Below are 16,957 nucleotides of genomic sequence, written 5' to 3'. Positions count from 1 at the left end.
ACGTTGAAGCACTGAGTCTGCACTTTCTCCTGAGCTGTTTTTAACTAGAGATGAATGAATGTGAATGAAAGCCGTGTGTACGCGCGTAAGAAAATTCCTGGAAAGACGATGTCAGCATGCTTATATTAGAAAGAGTAATGGTTCAATAGAAAAAGAAACTGAACGACACACTGGATTCGCTCTAGCGCTTAGAATACAGTCTGAGAATGACTGCAGAACGGAACAGTACTTGTGCCCCTTTCGGCATTATATTTTTAATAATTCCTCTTCAAGACACAAGGCGAAACAAAAACAGTGTGTAGACACAGCAGAATATAAAAATAAACCAGGCAAAAGTATACAGTCAGGGGTATGTTTCATAGCGCAACTATACATGCAAAAATAGTCCTTTTTCTATTACAATTTAGTAAATGAAAGCAGGCATTTCATTGTTTTTTTTGTCAATGTTTCAATATGTTCCGCGACCTGTAATTGTTAGTCTGGGTACATGCCTGAGCGACCCACCAGCCGACCAATTTGGCAAGCTATACACCAATCGGCTGCACGATATGTCTGGCCGGACATCAGAACTGGGTGGGCATTTCAATTTGCCCACCTAGCTGTGAGGTCAGCGCAGGCAGTTCCTGCGGCTGCAGGGCAGGTTTGTCGGCATCAGCTGTGCTGGCAGACATGTGGCTCTCCATACAAGTCCCAGTATGCTCTGCCACAGTTTTGCCATTAGGGAACATAATACATTTAGGAAAGAATTCAATCTGCCCCAATCATTTTTTGGAGCACAGAAAAAGGAACATTTTCACAATTTTTTGGGGACTTTTTCATGATTTTTTTAAATTTTTAACCAGGCAATTCAATGTTGCGCTGAAAAATAAATAAATCTGTTTTCTAGTGAAAACACATAGAATCCATGATAAGTTGATGGACCCAATAATCCCCATTAACCGCTGCTGGTGGCCGCACTTCTGGCCTAATTGGATAGCCCCGAGGGGTCAATAAGCCGCAGTAAATTACCACGTCCAACTGAATTCTCCCCTAATGCTGATATTTCTAGGTGCGGATCATTGGGTCAACCCTGTCTAGGTCATCAGTCACTAGGTCAACCACTTTTGGTAGACATGCACTAGGTAGACACCTGAAAAAGGTCAACATGAGTTTTTTTTTTTTTTTTTTTACTGTTTTCGGTGTCATTTACTCCATAAAATGAGCTGGAAACTTAATTAGTGTACCGCTTTGCTTGTCATGCCTCGGGCAATTTGCCTTGCTCCGCTGCCGCTGTGCACAGCACAGGTCACTATTTATTACCAGTCGTAGTACATGTGGATTGTAAAGTATGAAAAAATTAAAAAAATAAAAATGTTTAAAAACACACCAACCTTTGTCATGTAGCCCTTGGAACCATGATGACCTAATGCATGTTGACCAAAAGTGGCCGACCCATTGACTGTCGACCTAACAACCGCATACAGATATTTCCATGTACGAAAAATCAATTTAAAAATATAATAAAAAATCCATGAAGCCACAGCTAGTATATCAATACAAAAGAGGTATGATTATGTTTTTTTCCATCTGAGCCATCCAAACAGTACAATACACAAAATATATCAAATTGCACAAGCCAAAAACATGCCACAATATAATTTTAGTGTAAAGTAAACTTGTCACCTACGCACAGAGCAGGCAGCCATTATGTGGGCTAAACATTCATTTATGGAAACGCAATCAACCGCCTGGAGACCCGTGACATCAGAGGGGCATGAGGCACTGGGCTAGATGAACTAAGCCTTGAAAAGCGATTCATTGCCTGGTGATAAAAGTACCAATCGGGTCCTGTCATTTTTCAAACCCCAGTCTGTAACATGGCAGTTAGGAGCTGATTGGCTGGTACTTTATCACAGTGAAATTTATCACTTTCCAAGGCTTAGTACATCTCCCCCTACTGTGTGTCTCAGTGATGTCGCAAAATGAATACTGGTTCAGCCTGTCTAGTCTGCTTCGAAAGCATAAACACATGCCATGATCTGTGTGCATCTTTCATAGTAAAACTGCTTCAATAGGAAAATCAGCAGGACTGGAGAGCATAAACTTTGTACAGCAAGGGTATTCAACATCTGGCCCTCCAGTTGCTGTGGAACTATACATCCCAGCATGACCTACTAGCAAAACTCTGACAGGGCATGCTGGGATGTGTAGTTCCACAGCAGATGGAGGGCTGAACGTGGAATACCCCTGCTCTGGCGCAAATCAATAGAGAGGATACTTGCTGTAACATTCAAGCCTTTAAATAAATCACATCTGCCAAGGATAACCTCCACCCTTTCCACGTCTAGGAAAATATTCATCATTTCCTGTTGAGAATGCATGTGCTATAAATCTGGCACAGAGTTGTACTGCCCAATATGAAAAGTTGTGAAAAATTACATAAACCAGTTAGAGGTTAACACAAAATAAATGAAAAACAACAAATAAAAAACTGTTGTTAATAGAGGAGGCTGGTTCATGGAGGAAACATACCATGCCACTGCTAGTAAGTTAACCTATAAGAGTGTGCTATATTATGTACACACTACCACTGAAACACTATGTAAAAAAAAAAAAAAAAAATTATATATATATATATATATATATATATATATGTGTGTGTATGTGTGTATATATGTGTGTATGTGTGTATATATGTGTGTGTGTGTGTGTGTGTGTGTGTGTGTGTGTGTGTATGTATGTATGTATGTATGTGTGTGTGTGTGTATATATATATATATATATATATATATATATATATATATATGTATGTATATATATATGTATATAAATATATATATATATATATAAATATATATATATATATATAAATATATATATATATATATATATATATATATATATATATGTATATATATATATATATATATATATATATATATATATATATATTTTACACACACATATATACAGCTAAACTGGTATTTTGTGGTAGCTTCTCATTAAAGGCGAGATTTATCAAACCTTTAAAGAGAAGTGGCAGCCTTGATAATAGCAACCAATCAAATTCTAGCCATCAGTTTATAGAGTGTACTGGATAACCGATAACTAGATTAGGAATGGTTGCAATTGGCAAACACTGAAGTAATCTCCTTTAGAATATTTGATAAATAACCCCCTAAATCTTATAGACACAAAAACTTACAAGCTTAAAACAATCTAAAAAACCATAAGGTTACCTGTTTTTTTGTCATACGACTGCTCATTATCTTCTCAACAACAGGTCCTTCAGCATCTAGAGACTCCTAAAAATAAAAACAGATTCAATGTATGAGTGTTACGGACCAAGTTGAATCGCTTTGGTTTGAGGGGACCTTCAAAAACCAGCTGTCCTGTAAATAATGTAAAGACCCAGTTCTGGCTGCTCTTGTCAGTCCCTCACAATGATCCAGTACGAACATAAAAACATTCAGCCCCAAAGACCGCTAGAACAAGAATATAAGCTCACTTGAATTTAAAAGATAAAATGTCTGATGCTTCATTTCTCTTGAAAAGTGATGAAGTTAAAAGCTACGGTCTCATGTATGCCTGTGTGCCTTTGGTATGTCATAGAATAAAACAAAGAATGGTGAGGAAAAAAAAGTTACATTATTGCTTTTTCTCCATAGATATTCTAAAATGACATGGAAAGATGTGTTGGTACCCCTTAGAAAAGACAATATAGTGATTATAGTGAAATTTCACTGGAGAAAAGTATTTACTCTGCTGTTTGGTATTATCGTGTGCACCGCTCTGAACGTGGACCAGGGAGAGCAAAGGAGAGAGTTCTCCAAGGAGATCAGAAGTATAATTATAGAAAAGCAAATTAAAAGGAAAAGGCTATAAGACTATGTCCAAGCAGCTTGTACATGTGACTACAGTTGCAAATATTAAGTTTAAAGTCCACGGGACTGTAGCCAACATCCCTGGACGTGGCCAAAAGAGAAGAAAAAAAAATAAGATTTTAAACCTACCGGTAAATCTCTTTCTCCTAGTCCGTAGAGGATGCTGGGGACTCCGTAAGGACCATGGGGTATAGACGGGCTCCGCAGGAGACATGGGCACTATAAAGAACTTTAGAATGGGTGTGCACTGGCTCCTCCCTCTATGTCCCTCCTCCAGACCTCAGTTAGAGAAACTGTGCCCAGAGGAGATGGACAACACAAGGAAAGGATTTTGTTAATCTAAGGGCAAGATTCATACCAGCCCACACCGTATAACCTGGAATATACGCAACCAGTTAACAGTATGAACAAAACAGTATCAGCTAAAGACTAATCTCAACTGTAACATAACCCGTATGTAAGCAACAACTATATACAAGCCTTGCAGATTTTGTCCGCACTGGGACGGGCGCCCAGCATCCTCTACGGACTAGGAGAAAAAGATTTACCGGTAGGTTTAAAATCTCATTTTCTCTTACGTCCTAGAGGATGCTGGGGACTCCGTAAGGACCATGGGGTTTATACCAAAGCTCCAGACCGGGCGGGAGAGTGCGGACGACTCTGCAGCACCGACTGAGCAAACACAAGGTCCTCATCAGCCAGGGTATCAAACTTATAGAATTTTGCAAAAGTGTTTGCACCTGACCAGGTAGCTGCTCAGCAAAGCTGTAAAGCCGAGACGCCTCGGGCAGCCGCCCAAGAAGAGGCCACCTTCCTAGTGGAATGTGCCTTTACTGAATTTGTTAACGGCAATCCCGCTGTAGAATGAGCCTGCTGAATCGTGTTACAGATCCAGCGAGCAATAGTCTGCTTCGAAGCAGGAGCGCCAACTTTGTTGGCTGCATACAAGACAAACAGTGCTTCTGTTTTCCTAACCCGAGCCGTCCTGGCTACATAGATTTTTAAGGCCCCGACTACATCCAGGGACTTGGAATCCTCCAAGTCACCCGTAGCCACAGGCACCACAATAGGTTGGTTCATATGAAATGAAGAAACCACCTTAGGCAAAAATTGAGGACGAGTCCTCAACTCTGCTCTATCCACATGGAAGGTCAAATAGGGGCTCTAGTGAGACAAGGCCGCCAATTCGGACACCCGCCTTGCAGATGCCAAGGCCAACAACATGACCACCTTCCAAGTGAGAAATTTCAATTCAACCGTTTGAAGAGGTTCACACCAGTGAGACTTCAGGAACCGTAACACCACGCTAAGGTCCCAAGGTACCACTGGGGGCACAAAAGGAGGCTGGATGTGCAGCACTCCCTTTACAAAAGTCTGGACTTCTGGGAGAAGCTAATTCCTTCTGAAAGAAAATAGACAGGGCCGAAATCTGTACCTTAATGGAGCCTAATTTTAGGCCCATATCCACTCCTGTCTGTAGAAAGTGGAGAAAACGGCCCAGATGGAAATCTTCCGTAGGAGCATTCTTGGCTTCACACCAAGAAACATATTTCCTCCAGATACGGTGATAATGTTTTGCCGTCACCTCCTTCCTAGCCTTTATCAGAGTAGGGATGACTTCCTCCGGAATACCTTTCTCAGCTAGGATTCTGTGTTCAACCGCCATGCCGTCAAACGTAACCGCGCTAAGTCTTGGAACACGCAGGGCCCCCGTTGTAACACAAATACATATGATGAACGATCTCCAAGCGCTGCTACATAAACCCGAAATCCTTATATCTTGGGAATCCTCAAAGAAACAGAATATAACACCATATATGAGAAGGTCTCCAATCTGTTTGCTATTGTCCTGCTTTGTCACGGAAACTGACCTTGCTTACAAACCCTACGTTCCCATAAAGGTTTCTTTCAAGATTTGATCACTCCTTCCATTCACCGCATAGTGACACCAATGGCATCCATCCATTAAAACATGGCTTACCTTTATAAAAAGCCCTATATGTGCATCCAAAAGGTATCTTTAGTGCTCCTTCCTTCACCGAGATTTTCCGTATTTCAAATATAGCCTTTCATACGATATTAAAATCCAACTGCGTATTCTCTTTAAAAGCAGTTTTATTTTCACCCAAAGTTAAAAAAATATAACAATAAAAACAAGGCACCCTCCTATAGACAGGCAAGGCCACTTCCACTTATACCCCTTAGATGGAATAGGGGATGGGTATACACCACTAAGATATTTAGCTGTTATATATAATCCGAGTGGATATCCACATAGGTGGTAGGGTTCAAGCCTGGGGTCCTTCTGTCATAATACCAACGCGTTTCGGATGTAAATCCTTCCTCAGGGTGTTATTTTGGAAGTGACCTTCTCTGTCTTATATACCCACTAACCCTTATCACATGACAGTATTCACCAATGAGATTCCAGCAATATCAAATCATATATTTCTACATAACAGACATCCCTCAAATCATTAACATATGTAAAATCTGCATATATTCATAGCCAATTAGTACGAATTTAGAGTTTTTTCTATGGTTTTAAATAAATTAATGGAATTATTGGAATGTTTGCTATGAATATATGGCGATTTTACATATGTTAATGATTTGAGGGATGTCTTATGTAGAAATATATGATTTGATATTGCTGGAATCTCATTGGTGAATACTGTCATGTGATAAGGGTTAGTGGGTATATAAGACCGAGAAGGTCACTTCCAAAATTACACCCTGAGGAAGGATTTACATCCGAAACGCATTGGTATGACAGAAGGACCCCAGGCTTGAACCCTACCACCTGTGTGGATATCCACTCGGATTATATATAACAGCTAAATATCTTAGTGGTGTATACCCCATCCCCTATTCCATCTAAGGGGTATAAGTGGAAGTGGCCTTGCCTGTCTAGGAGGGTGCCTTGCTTTTATTGTTATATTTTTTCACTTTGGGTGAAAATAAAACTGTGCTTTTAAAGAGAATACGCTGTTGGATTTTAATATCGTATGAAAGGCTATATTTGAAATACAGAAAATCTCGGTGAAGGAAGGAGCACTAAAGATACCTTTGGATGCACATAGGGCTTTTTATAAAGGTAAGCCATGTTTTAATGGATGGATGCCATTGGTGTCACTATGCGGTGAATGGAAGGAGTGAAAAAATCTTGAAAGAAACCTTTATGGGAACGTAGGGTTTGTAAGCAAGGTCAGTTTCCGTGACAAAGCAGGACAATAGCAAACAGATTGGAGACCTTCTCAAATATGGTGTTATATTCTGTTTCTTTGAGGATTCCCGAGATATAAGGATTTCGAGTTTATGTAGCAGCGCTTGGAGATCGTTCATCATATGTATTTGTGTATCTAAGAAAGAAGTGGTGTTCTATTGGACGAGTGCCAAGCTGCAGCTAGGGCGCAAGTCACTGTTTCATTTCCAATATTACCCTGTTGTAACAGGTCCTCCCTGAGAGGAAGAGGCCATGGATCTTCTGTGAGCATCTCCTGAAGATCTGAATACCAGGCCCTTCGAGGCCAATCTGGAACAATGAGTAGTGTTTTCACTCTTTTTTGTCTTATGATTCTCAATATTTTTGAGATGAGAGGAAGAGGGGGGGGGGGGAAACACATAAACCGACTGAAACACCCAAGGTGTCATCAGGGCGTCCACCGCTACTGCCTGAGGGTCCCTTGACCTGGCACAATACCTCCGAAGCTTCTTGTTGAGGCGTGACGCCATCATGTCTATGTGGGGAATTCCCCAAAGACTTGTTATCTCTGTAAAAACGTCTTGATGAAGTCCCCACTCTCCTGGATGGAGATCGTGTCTGCTGAGGAAGTCTGCTTTCCCAGTTGTCCACTCCCGGAATGAAGACCGCTGACAGAGCGCTTACGTGATTTTCCGCCCAGCGAAGAATCCTGGTGGCTTCTGCCATTGCCACTCTGCTCCTTGTCCCGCCTTGGCAGTTTACATGAGCCACGGCTGTGACGTTGTCTGATTGAATCAGAACCGGTAGGTCGCGAAGAAGATTCTCCGCTTGTCGTAGGCCGTTGTATATGGCCCTCAATTCCAGTACGTTGATGTGTAGACAAGCCTCCTGGCTTGACCACAGCCCCTGAAAATTTCTTCCTCATGTGACTGCTCCCCATCCTCGGAGGCTCGCGTCCGTGGTCACCAGAACCCAGTCTTGAATGCCGAACCTGCGACCCTCCAGAAGGTGAGCACTTTGCAACCACCACAGGAGAGACACCCTGGCCTGGGGGGACAGGCTTATCTTCTGATGTATTAGTAGATGGGACCCTGACCACTTGTCCAGGAGGTCCCACTGAAATGTCCTTGCATGAAACCTGCCGAAGGGAATGGCCTCGTAGGCTGCCACCATTTTCCCCAGAACTCGAGTGCATTGATGAACAGACACTCTTTTTGGTTTTAGCAAGTCTCTGACCATGTTCTGGAGGTCCTGGGCTTTTTCCATCGGGAGAAAAACCCTCTTCTGTTCCGTGTCCAGAATCATGCCTAGGAATGATAGTTTTGTCGTTGGAATCAATTGTGACTTTGGCAGATTGAGAATCCAACCGTGTTGTTGTAGCACTCTCAGGGAGAGCGACACGCTCTTCTGCAATTGATCTCTCGATCTTGCTTTTATCAGGAGATCGTCCAAGTATGGGATAATTGTGACTCCCTGCCTGCGCAGGAGCACCATTATCTCCGCTATCACCTTGGTGAAAATCCTCGGGGCCGTGGAAAGCCCAAACGGCAACGTCTGAAACTGGTAATGACAGTCCCGTACAGCGAATCTCAGGTACACCTGATGAGGAGGATATATGGGGACATGAAGGTATGCATCCTTTATTTTGAGTGACACCATAAAATCCCCCCCTTCCAGACTGGAGATCACAGCCCGGAGCGATTCCATCTTGAATTTGAACTTTTTCAAGTACAGGTTTAGGGATTTCAGATTTAAAATGGGTCTGACCGAACCATCCGGCTTCGGGACCACGAACAGGGTCGAATAGAACCCTTTTTCCCTGTTGGACTAGGGGAACATTGACAATCACTTGCTGTTGACACAACTTTTGAATTGCAGCTAACACTACTTCCGTCTCTGGGGAAGAAGCTGGCAAGGCAGACTTGAAAAATCGGCGAGGGGGCACCTCTTCGAATTCCAGTTTGTAGCCTTGGGATACAATATCCATCGCCCAAGGATCCACGTCTGACAGAACCCAGACCTGGCTGAAGAGTCGAAGACGTGCCCCCACCGGTGCGGACTCCCTCAGTGGAGCCCCAGCGTCATGCGGTGGATTTAGTAGAAGCTGGGGAGGACTTCTGCTCCTGGGAACTAGCCGGAGCAGGTGCTCTCTTTCCTCTACCCTTACCTCTGGCGAGGAAAGATGAGCCCCAACCTCTTCTGGACTTATGCGACCGAAAGGACTGCATCTGATATTGTGGAGTTTTCTTTTGCTGTGGGGAAACAAAAGGCAAAAAGGTAGATTTACCCGCGGCAGCTGTGGCAACCAGGTCCGCGAGACCTTCCCCAAATAAAACTTCACCTTTGTATGGCAAAACCTCCATATGCTTCTTTGAGTCGGCATCACCCGTCCATTGGCGGGTCCACAGGGCTCGCCTAGCAGAAATCGCCATGGCGTTGGCTCTCGAACCCAGCAGCCCAACATCTCTTTGAGCGTCCCTCATATATAAGACTGCGTCTTTAATGTGGCCTAAGGTCAATAAAATGGTATCCCTGTCTAGGGTATCAAGTTCAGCTGACAAGGTATCTGTCCAAGCTGCAACTGCACTACACACCCATGCCGATGCTATTGCCGGTCTGAGCAAAGCACCCGTATGCGCATAAACAGACTTTAAAGTAGTTTCCTGTCTGCGATCAGCAGGATCCTTGAGGGCTGCCGTGTCCGGAGACGGTAGCGCCACCTTCTTGGACAGGCGTGTTAAAGCCTTGTCCACCCTGGGAGAGGATTCCCAACGTACCCTGTCCTGTGCAGGGAAAGGATACGCCCTAAGAATCCTTTTGGGAAACTGCAGTTTTTTATCTCGAGTTTCCCAAGCTTTTTCAAATAACTCGTTAAGCTCATGGGATGGGGGAAAGGTTACCTCAGGTTTCTTTTCCTTATACATGCGCACCCTCGTGTCAGGGACCGAGGGGTCATCTGTGATATGCAAAACATCTTTTATTGCCATAATCATATAATAAATACTTTTGGCCACCCTAGGGTGTAACCTCGCATCATCGTAGTCGACACTGGAGTCAGAATCCGTGTCGGTATCAGTGTCTGCTATTTGGGATAGGGGACATTTTTGAGACCCAGAAGGGCCCGGTGACCCAGTCGAAGCCATGGATTGACTCCCTGCTTTTTCCCTGGACTCTGCTTTGTCCAATCTCTTATGTGATAAGGTCACATTTGCATTTAAAACATTCCACATGTCCATCCAATCATGAGTCGGCGTTGCCGACGGAGACACCACAATCATCTGCTCCACCTCCTCCTTAGCTGAGCCTTCCGCATCAGACATGCCGACACACTCGTACCGACACCCCCACACACACAGGGATATAGTTATAAGAAGACAGTTCCCCAATAAGGCCCTTTGGAGAGACAGAGAGAGAGTATGCCAGCACACACCCAGCGCCAACTGACACTGGAAAATCAACTCCCAGATAATAGTGCTTTTATATTAATCACTGTGTTAATACACTCACTGCGCCTTACAAGTGCCCCCCCTCCTCTTTTCAGTCCTGTGTCACCGTGTTCAGCAGGGGAGAGACCGGGGAGCCAGCTTCTCTGCAGATCTCTGTGGAGAAAATGGCACTGGTTAGTGCTGAGGGACCAAGCTCTGCCCCCTCCAGCGGCGGGCTTCGGTCCCGCTCAAAATATCACAAAACTGGCGGGGGATTTATAGAATTACTGCCGCCGCAGTGTCTAACCTTATAATGCCAGAATCAGAGGTTTTTATTGCTGCCCAGGGCGCCCCCCCCCCCCTGGGCCCTGCACCCATCAGTGCCCGCTAGTGTGTGTAGTGTGTGGGAGCAATGGCAGTGAAGATCTGAAGTCTTCTGCCCCCTTGAAGTCTTCTTTTCTTCTTATACTCACCCGGTTTCTATCTTCCGGCTCTGTGAGGAGGATGGCGGCGCGGCTCTGGGACGAACAGCGAGGGTGAGACCTGCGTTCCGACTCCCTCTGGAGCTAATGGTGTCCAGTAGCCTAAGAAGCAGAGCCTAGCATTTAAGTAGGTCTGCTTCTCTCTCCTCAGTCCCACGATGCAGGGAGTCTGTTGCCAGCAGAGCTCCCTGAAAATAAAAAAACAAAAAATTTTTTTGATCAGAGAAACTCTGGAAAGCTCCCCTGTAATGCACCCAATCTCCTCTGGGCACAGGATCTAACTGAGGTCTGGAGGAGGGGCATAGAGGGAGGAGCCAGTGCACACCCATTCTAAAGTTCTTTATAGTGACCATGTCTCCTGCGGAGCCCGTCTATACCCCATGGTCCTTACGGAGTCCCCAGCATCCTCTAGGACATAAGAGAAGAAAAGAAAAAAATCGACCACAGAACAGACGAATAGTGAGAATTGAAGTAATAGAGCCGAGGAAAACCTACAAGAGAGAGACAAGCTGAACTCCAAGGTAAGGTACATCTGATTGCACCATCCAACCCTATTTGAGCATCAGTTCCACGGAGGATGACCCATGGGGACTCCACTTTTGAAAAAGCCTGACTGGAATTTTCTAAAAAGCACAACATACAAGCCACAATGCTTCTAGGAGAATGTCCTTAACTGGTGCTTTGTGACAAGTCACATCAGCTCTATGTTCACAAAAGAAAAAGAAGCTTTGAAAGAAAAGAACACCATATCGAATGTGAGGAATGGAGGAGGCCGTCATGTTTAGGTGCAACTTTGCTGCGTCTGGTACGGGGTGCCTTCAATCTCTGCAAGACATAATAAAATCTCAAGACTATCAAGACATTCTAGAGAGAAAGCTTGGTATCAGTCGCAAGTCATGGGTCTTTCAACAGGGTAATGACCCACAACAGATAACTGAAAGTACCACAAAATAGATAAGAACAAGCACCAGACTCTTCTGAAGTGGCCTATGAGCCCTGATCGGATTCCTATCAAACATTTATGGAAAGAGCTGAAACATGCAGTCTGGAGAAGGCACCCATCAAACCTGAGACAGCTGGAGCATTTTGCTCAGGAAGAGTGGCCCAAACTACCTGCTGACAGCTGCCGAGGTCCCATGGAATAAACAATGATGGATACAAAATCACTTTTGCCACTTTATTTCAGAGAAAAATTATGGGTTCTTTTTTCGTGGAAGGGTACCAACAAATTGGTCCACGTCTGTATATTTACATATGGTCAGGTCCTTGTTGACAAACGGTCACCTACTTCTGTAACAACTCACAACCAGATACATTGTATCCCATGATGAGCTGCATGAGAGCGTGTGATTTTTTGCTTGAGAATGAAAGCAAAAACGCAATTCACAAATTCACAGTGCAATTTATTCACCAACTACCTCACAATTTTACAGGGTAAAACATTTAACATAATGGCGGTTCTACAAGCACATAGTGGATACAGGATCTTTTTTCTCAAGTATTCAATTAACTGCTAAGCACACTGCAAATGAAAATAGACAGCATATATGAGGGATAAGCATTACCCAAATATACAGCTTATATCGGTTTCACGCTGATTCTTACAAGATCAAGTAAAAATATCTTCTCAAATTGTAGAACTCTCAGGTCATCCATTTGTACAGGTAAATGTTTATTTAGTCCAGGTGTTCTAAAGCATTCCCAACAGGTTATGTTTTCAGGATATTTTTTTTTCTTCTTTTTAATATGCACGTGATTTAATTTATTTTGCAGTGTCCATAAACATCCCACCTATTTCCACTGAATCCTGGAAACATGACCTGTTGGGTGATATTGGAGGACAGGCGTTTAAAACCCCCAGTTTAGCAAACCTTGATAGTAACACCCTTACACCACCATTTCAACAGAAAATGTTCTCAAAACAGCGACAACTATCTGACTTTTCTGGAGACTAGCGAGGAAAATAGAAGCAATCGTTTAAAAAAAAAAAAAAAAAGGATAAATGCATCTCTGTGGATAAATAATAGAAAATATAACTCTAAAGAGCTTAACAGTAATGAATTGCACATTAAGGCAGCACTTTCCTGGTTAGTATGCTCGAGATGAGAACTGCAGCAGCACATGTTGTAAAATACACTAGTGCTTTCTATTAAGGCAATTTTCTGCTGACTCAATCTCCGAGAGCACTGTTGCAGCAGGAATGGATGGACAGTAATACGTTGTGATGGTTAAGTAAAAAATGCTTTCTTTTCAGAGATTTCTCTAAGTCTTTGCTAAGGTACATAACCTCACCAATACCACTACAAAACTAGCATAATAGAGGTTCTATTGATGATGCATACAACCACATCATACATGTGTGGCTATTCTGTGCATGACAGGACATTATATACCACCCTGCAGGAGTGGCTAATGCCCAACTGATCTGCATTGTTCAGACTCCTCAGGCTGGGAAGCAAACACTCTCCTCTCCTCTCCCCCCCCCTCTTCTTTGCAGGATTAAAATGTAACTATACATTAAAGAATCCCTATACTGTATAGATCGATGTCTATACTGGAACCATGCCTTGCTTGGGAGCAGTCATTGTGGATATAGAAAATACCAGCAGTCACACACACACATAGAAATACACTATTTTCCCCTATTAAGATATAAAATTAAAGAATCCCAATATTTTAAAAATCAAAGTCACACAAAAAAAAAAATATTTCTTTTATTCAGTCTATCATTCCGAAATGCAGCAATTTGTGCTGCCAACTGGTCCACTTTAGCCCCCTTTAGCTACAAATCATGCAAACATGGCAACCCGAAGACATGCAATCCTGCCCTACTTCTGACTAAAGGACATTAGAAGAGCAGATGTAGTCAGAAAATGATGCAATCTGGCAAAGAATCCAGTCACTGATCAACCGCTATAAAAGTACACCTATCAGAACCACTTCGGGGCACACATCCAAAATTTTACAACACGTGACTATTCAGGTACATAGACTACAGACAGCGATCTGGCCGCCTGAGTCACTGCACTGGAAATGTGCGCAGCCATATTAACAAATGGATTAGGCACACTGCTACAGCCCTTGCTTACAACACACATAGTAGGATTTTATTTCCACAAAGCCCAACAAAAACCACTAACCTGCTGTTCAGACTGTGAAGTGTTTGAGGGAGAATCTCTTCCTGTCGGATCAGCATCATCAATCTCCTCGTCAGAAATCTTAAACTCCAGGTCTTCCGTGTAGCGCTTCCTCTTCACCTGTCTACTGGAGCGCCTTTTCTGTGAATACCAATAGGCAAGATGTTTGTGGTGTCTCTTTACATTTCACCATCTAAAAAGTCTGAACAAGTGCCGCAGCCCAACAGCAACTGTGCATATACATACACAACTGGTACAGACGTTTCAGAACACCTTTCTATAGCACTCTTTGCCACCTCAAAGACTACCACAGGTAGCTTCAAATTAGAGATGTGCTACTAATATTAACAAACATAGATGGAGAGAAAGATAGACAGACGGTCCGCAAGACATTATGGTCCAATATTGACTAATAACAGATAAAAAGCATACACCTTGATTAGATAAAGGCTCCAGAATTCTGTCTTAAACTGGCCATACATCAGAACAATATAATTCCAACCAGCCAACTAGTATAATCTGGCAGTGTGGGAGCAAATGTTAATCAGAAGTTTGCTCCCAAAAAACGGCTGGAAACATTTGGAAAATCAATCCTGTTTGATTTGCCCCATCTAACCGTTCTAGTGTAGGGGGAACTTTCCCCAGACCGAACACCTGGATCACAAGCAGCAGAAGATCAGGAGTACTGATGCTGGATCATCTCTGCTGCTGCACATCAGTTTCCAGGGATATCACTCCTCATCCATTCGTGCACTCCATCCCTTCCCCCACGGTGGTCGCGGGTGTAACACCCCCAGCAGTGGAGCAGGGTAGGAAGAGAATTGGTGCTGATCTGCATTCTCTCCTCCATCTGTCATTCTAGCGTTTTGTGCATCACCTGTCTCTTTTTCTCAGTACAGACGGTAGTGCACAGAAGCCAGCACTGTGCACCACTGGTCCCGGTACCCACCAGTGGTTGGGGAGGATCCTCCTGCTATCCCGGCTCCCTCAGGTGCAATTGCTGCATTAGTTGCAGAGGTTGCGGGCTGGGCAGTATGGTCAGAGGGTCTCTTTCCACCTCGATTGTCAGCCAGCAGATGAGGTCGAGCAGAAGGACAAGGTTGACAATATATGTGGTGATAGACTATATCGAGTTATAGCGTACTGAAGAAGCCATCCAGTGTTTAGGTCGACCACTATTGGGCGATATGCATTCGACATGAAAATGGTCGACATTTATGAGTTTATCACATTTATTTTTCATTTCTATAACTTTCATACTTTGCCATCCATGTGGACTACAACAGGGAACGGTAACCTGAAGCATGGCAAGAGGACGCCATACACTAATTGGGGCTCCATGTGCTTGAAGGTAAATTTTTACCCCAAATAAACAAGAAAAACGTTGGTCGACCAATTCACGTGTCAACCTTTTCACATGTTGACCATTTCACGCGTAACCTTTTCACATGTCGATCTTGTTCAGGTCGATCTAGACACTCGATATAGTCCATCACCACAAAGGTGATAATGGACTATACTAGGTCTAAAAGTTACTAGGCCTAAAGTTATTTCACTATATAGTACTAAAGTGCCCGCAATCCCCCTGATCTATGCACCTCAGGAAGCTGTGGGGAGAAATGTCATCCCTGCGGCTACTGGGCGTCTAAATAGAGCAACCAATTACTTTGTTTTGCGCCTCTTAATGGTAGCCACAGGGTAAAAGTGAATCGTTCCCATAGGATCCATAAGTTCATGGACCTGTGTATTTTCGCTGCCACAATCGCGAAAGCAGGGTAATTATTAGGGATTTTTTTGGTGAGGGGACGGAGGAGGCAGGGGTCAGGGGAACTGTGTCAGGGGCAGGGCGACTTCAGGGCTAATTGAATAGCCCCAGAGGATCAATTGGCTTGCGGTAAATAAGTAGGATGTCTATTGATGAAGCAGTGAAAAGTGTAGAGAAGTGAGCCAGTGGAGAGAACCAACCAATCAGCATTGAAGTAACATTTATAATTTGCATACTATACAATTGTATGGAGCAGCCGATTGGTTGCCATAGGTTCACTTCTCCACTCTCTTCACTGCTTCATGAATAGACCCCTAAGTCTAGCAATAGATGTACACACACCAACTACTGAACCTGTGTGATTCCAATTGTTATGCATTTTCCTCCCCAACTAATAACAAAGGATAACAGTAATGGGTTACCTGTATGCCTGAGTCATCCTCTTCTTCTGGTGAAGGGGGAGGGGTTTTGTCTAATGCAACATTTTCAGCACCTTCAACTCCTTCGGCTCCTTCAGGCTTTACTTTGACAACTTTTTTCTTCTGTGCACTGCCCTCAGCATCAGACTTATTACTGCAAATATAAATATATTCTTTTAAATAACAAATCAGTATATTTGTATACATTTTATGCAAAGTTCACAATGATCAGGGGAGGTGATTACTTCATTAAGTAATTTAGATGTTCAAACTTAAGCTAAGTACACACTATACAATAACTGGCCCAAATTAGCAATAATCGGGAGAATGACCAAAGTCTCTGTATAGTGTGTGAAAACGATCGCTTCGGCAATGATTGGGATCTGTCGTCCCAAACCAAAAATCTCGACCACAAATCTCCAGATATCGACCAGCGTGTGTACATTCTCAATCTGCCCAAATTTTCCTGTCACAATGTCATCCTCCTTGTAGGTGGAGGGTCATAAAATTGGTAACATTAAAAAAATAAAATAAGAATTTACTTACCGATAATTCTATTTCTCATAGTCCGTAGTGGATGCTGGGAACTCCGTAAGGACCATGGGGAATAGCGGCTCCGCAGGAGACTGGGCACAAAAAGTAAAAGCTTTAGACTAGCTGG

General features: G+C 43.3%; 1 protein-coding gene across 1 annotated transcript in view; it reads right to left on the bottom strand.

Moving 5' to 3' along the window:
• Nucleotides 1-16,957, bottom strand: part of CHD7 (chromodomain helicase DNA binding protein 7) — a 168,633-nt gene that overhangs the window by 43,390 nt on the left and 108,286 nt on the right. Inside the window, exons 4-6 of the mRNA XM_063923776.1 lie at nucleotides 16,300-16,450; nucleotides 14,116-14,253; nucleotides 3,219-3,284 (exon numbers count right to left, since the gene is read on the bottom strand). Coding sequence (XP_063779846.1) covers nucleotides 3,219-3,284; nucleotides 14,116-14,253; nucleotides 16,300-16,450 — 355 coding nt within the window. The remainder of the gene's footprint in view (nucleotides 1-3,218; nucleotides 3,285-14,115; nucleotides 14,254-16,299; nucleotides 16,451-16,957) is intronic.

This window comes from Pseudophryne corroboree, chromosome 5 (assembly GCF_028390025.1).
Source record: "Pseudophryne corroboree isolate aPseCor3 chromosome 5, aPseCor3.hap2, whole genome shotgun sequence".
NCBI lineage: Eukaryota > Metazoa > Chordata > Amphibia > Anura > Myobatrachidae > Pseudophryne > Pseudophryne corroboree.
Note: the sequence above shows the minus strand (reverse complement) of the source record. Positions and strands in the feature narration are given on the sequence as shown.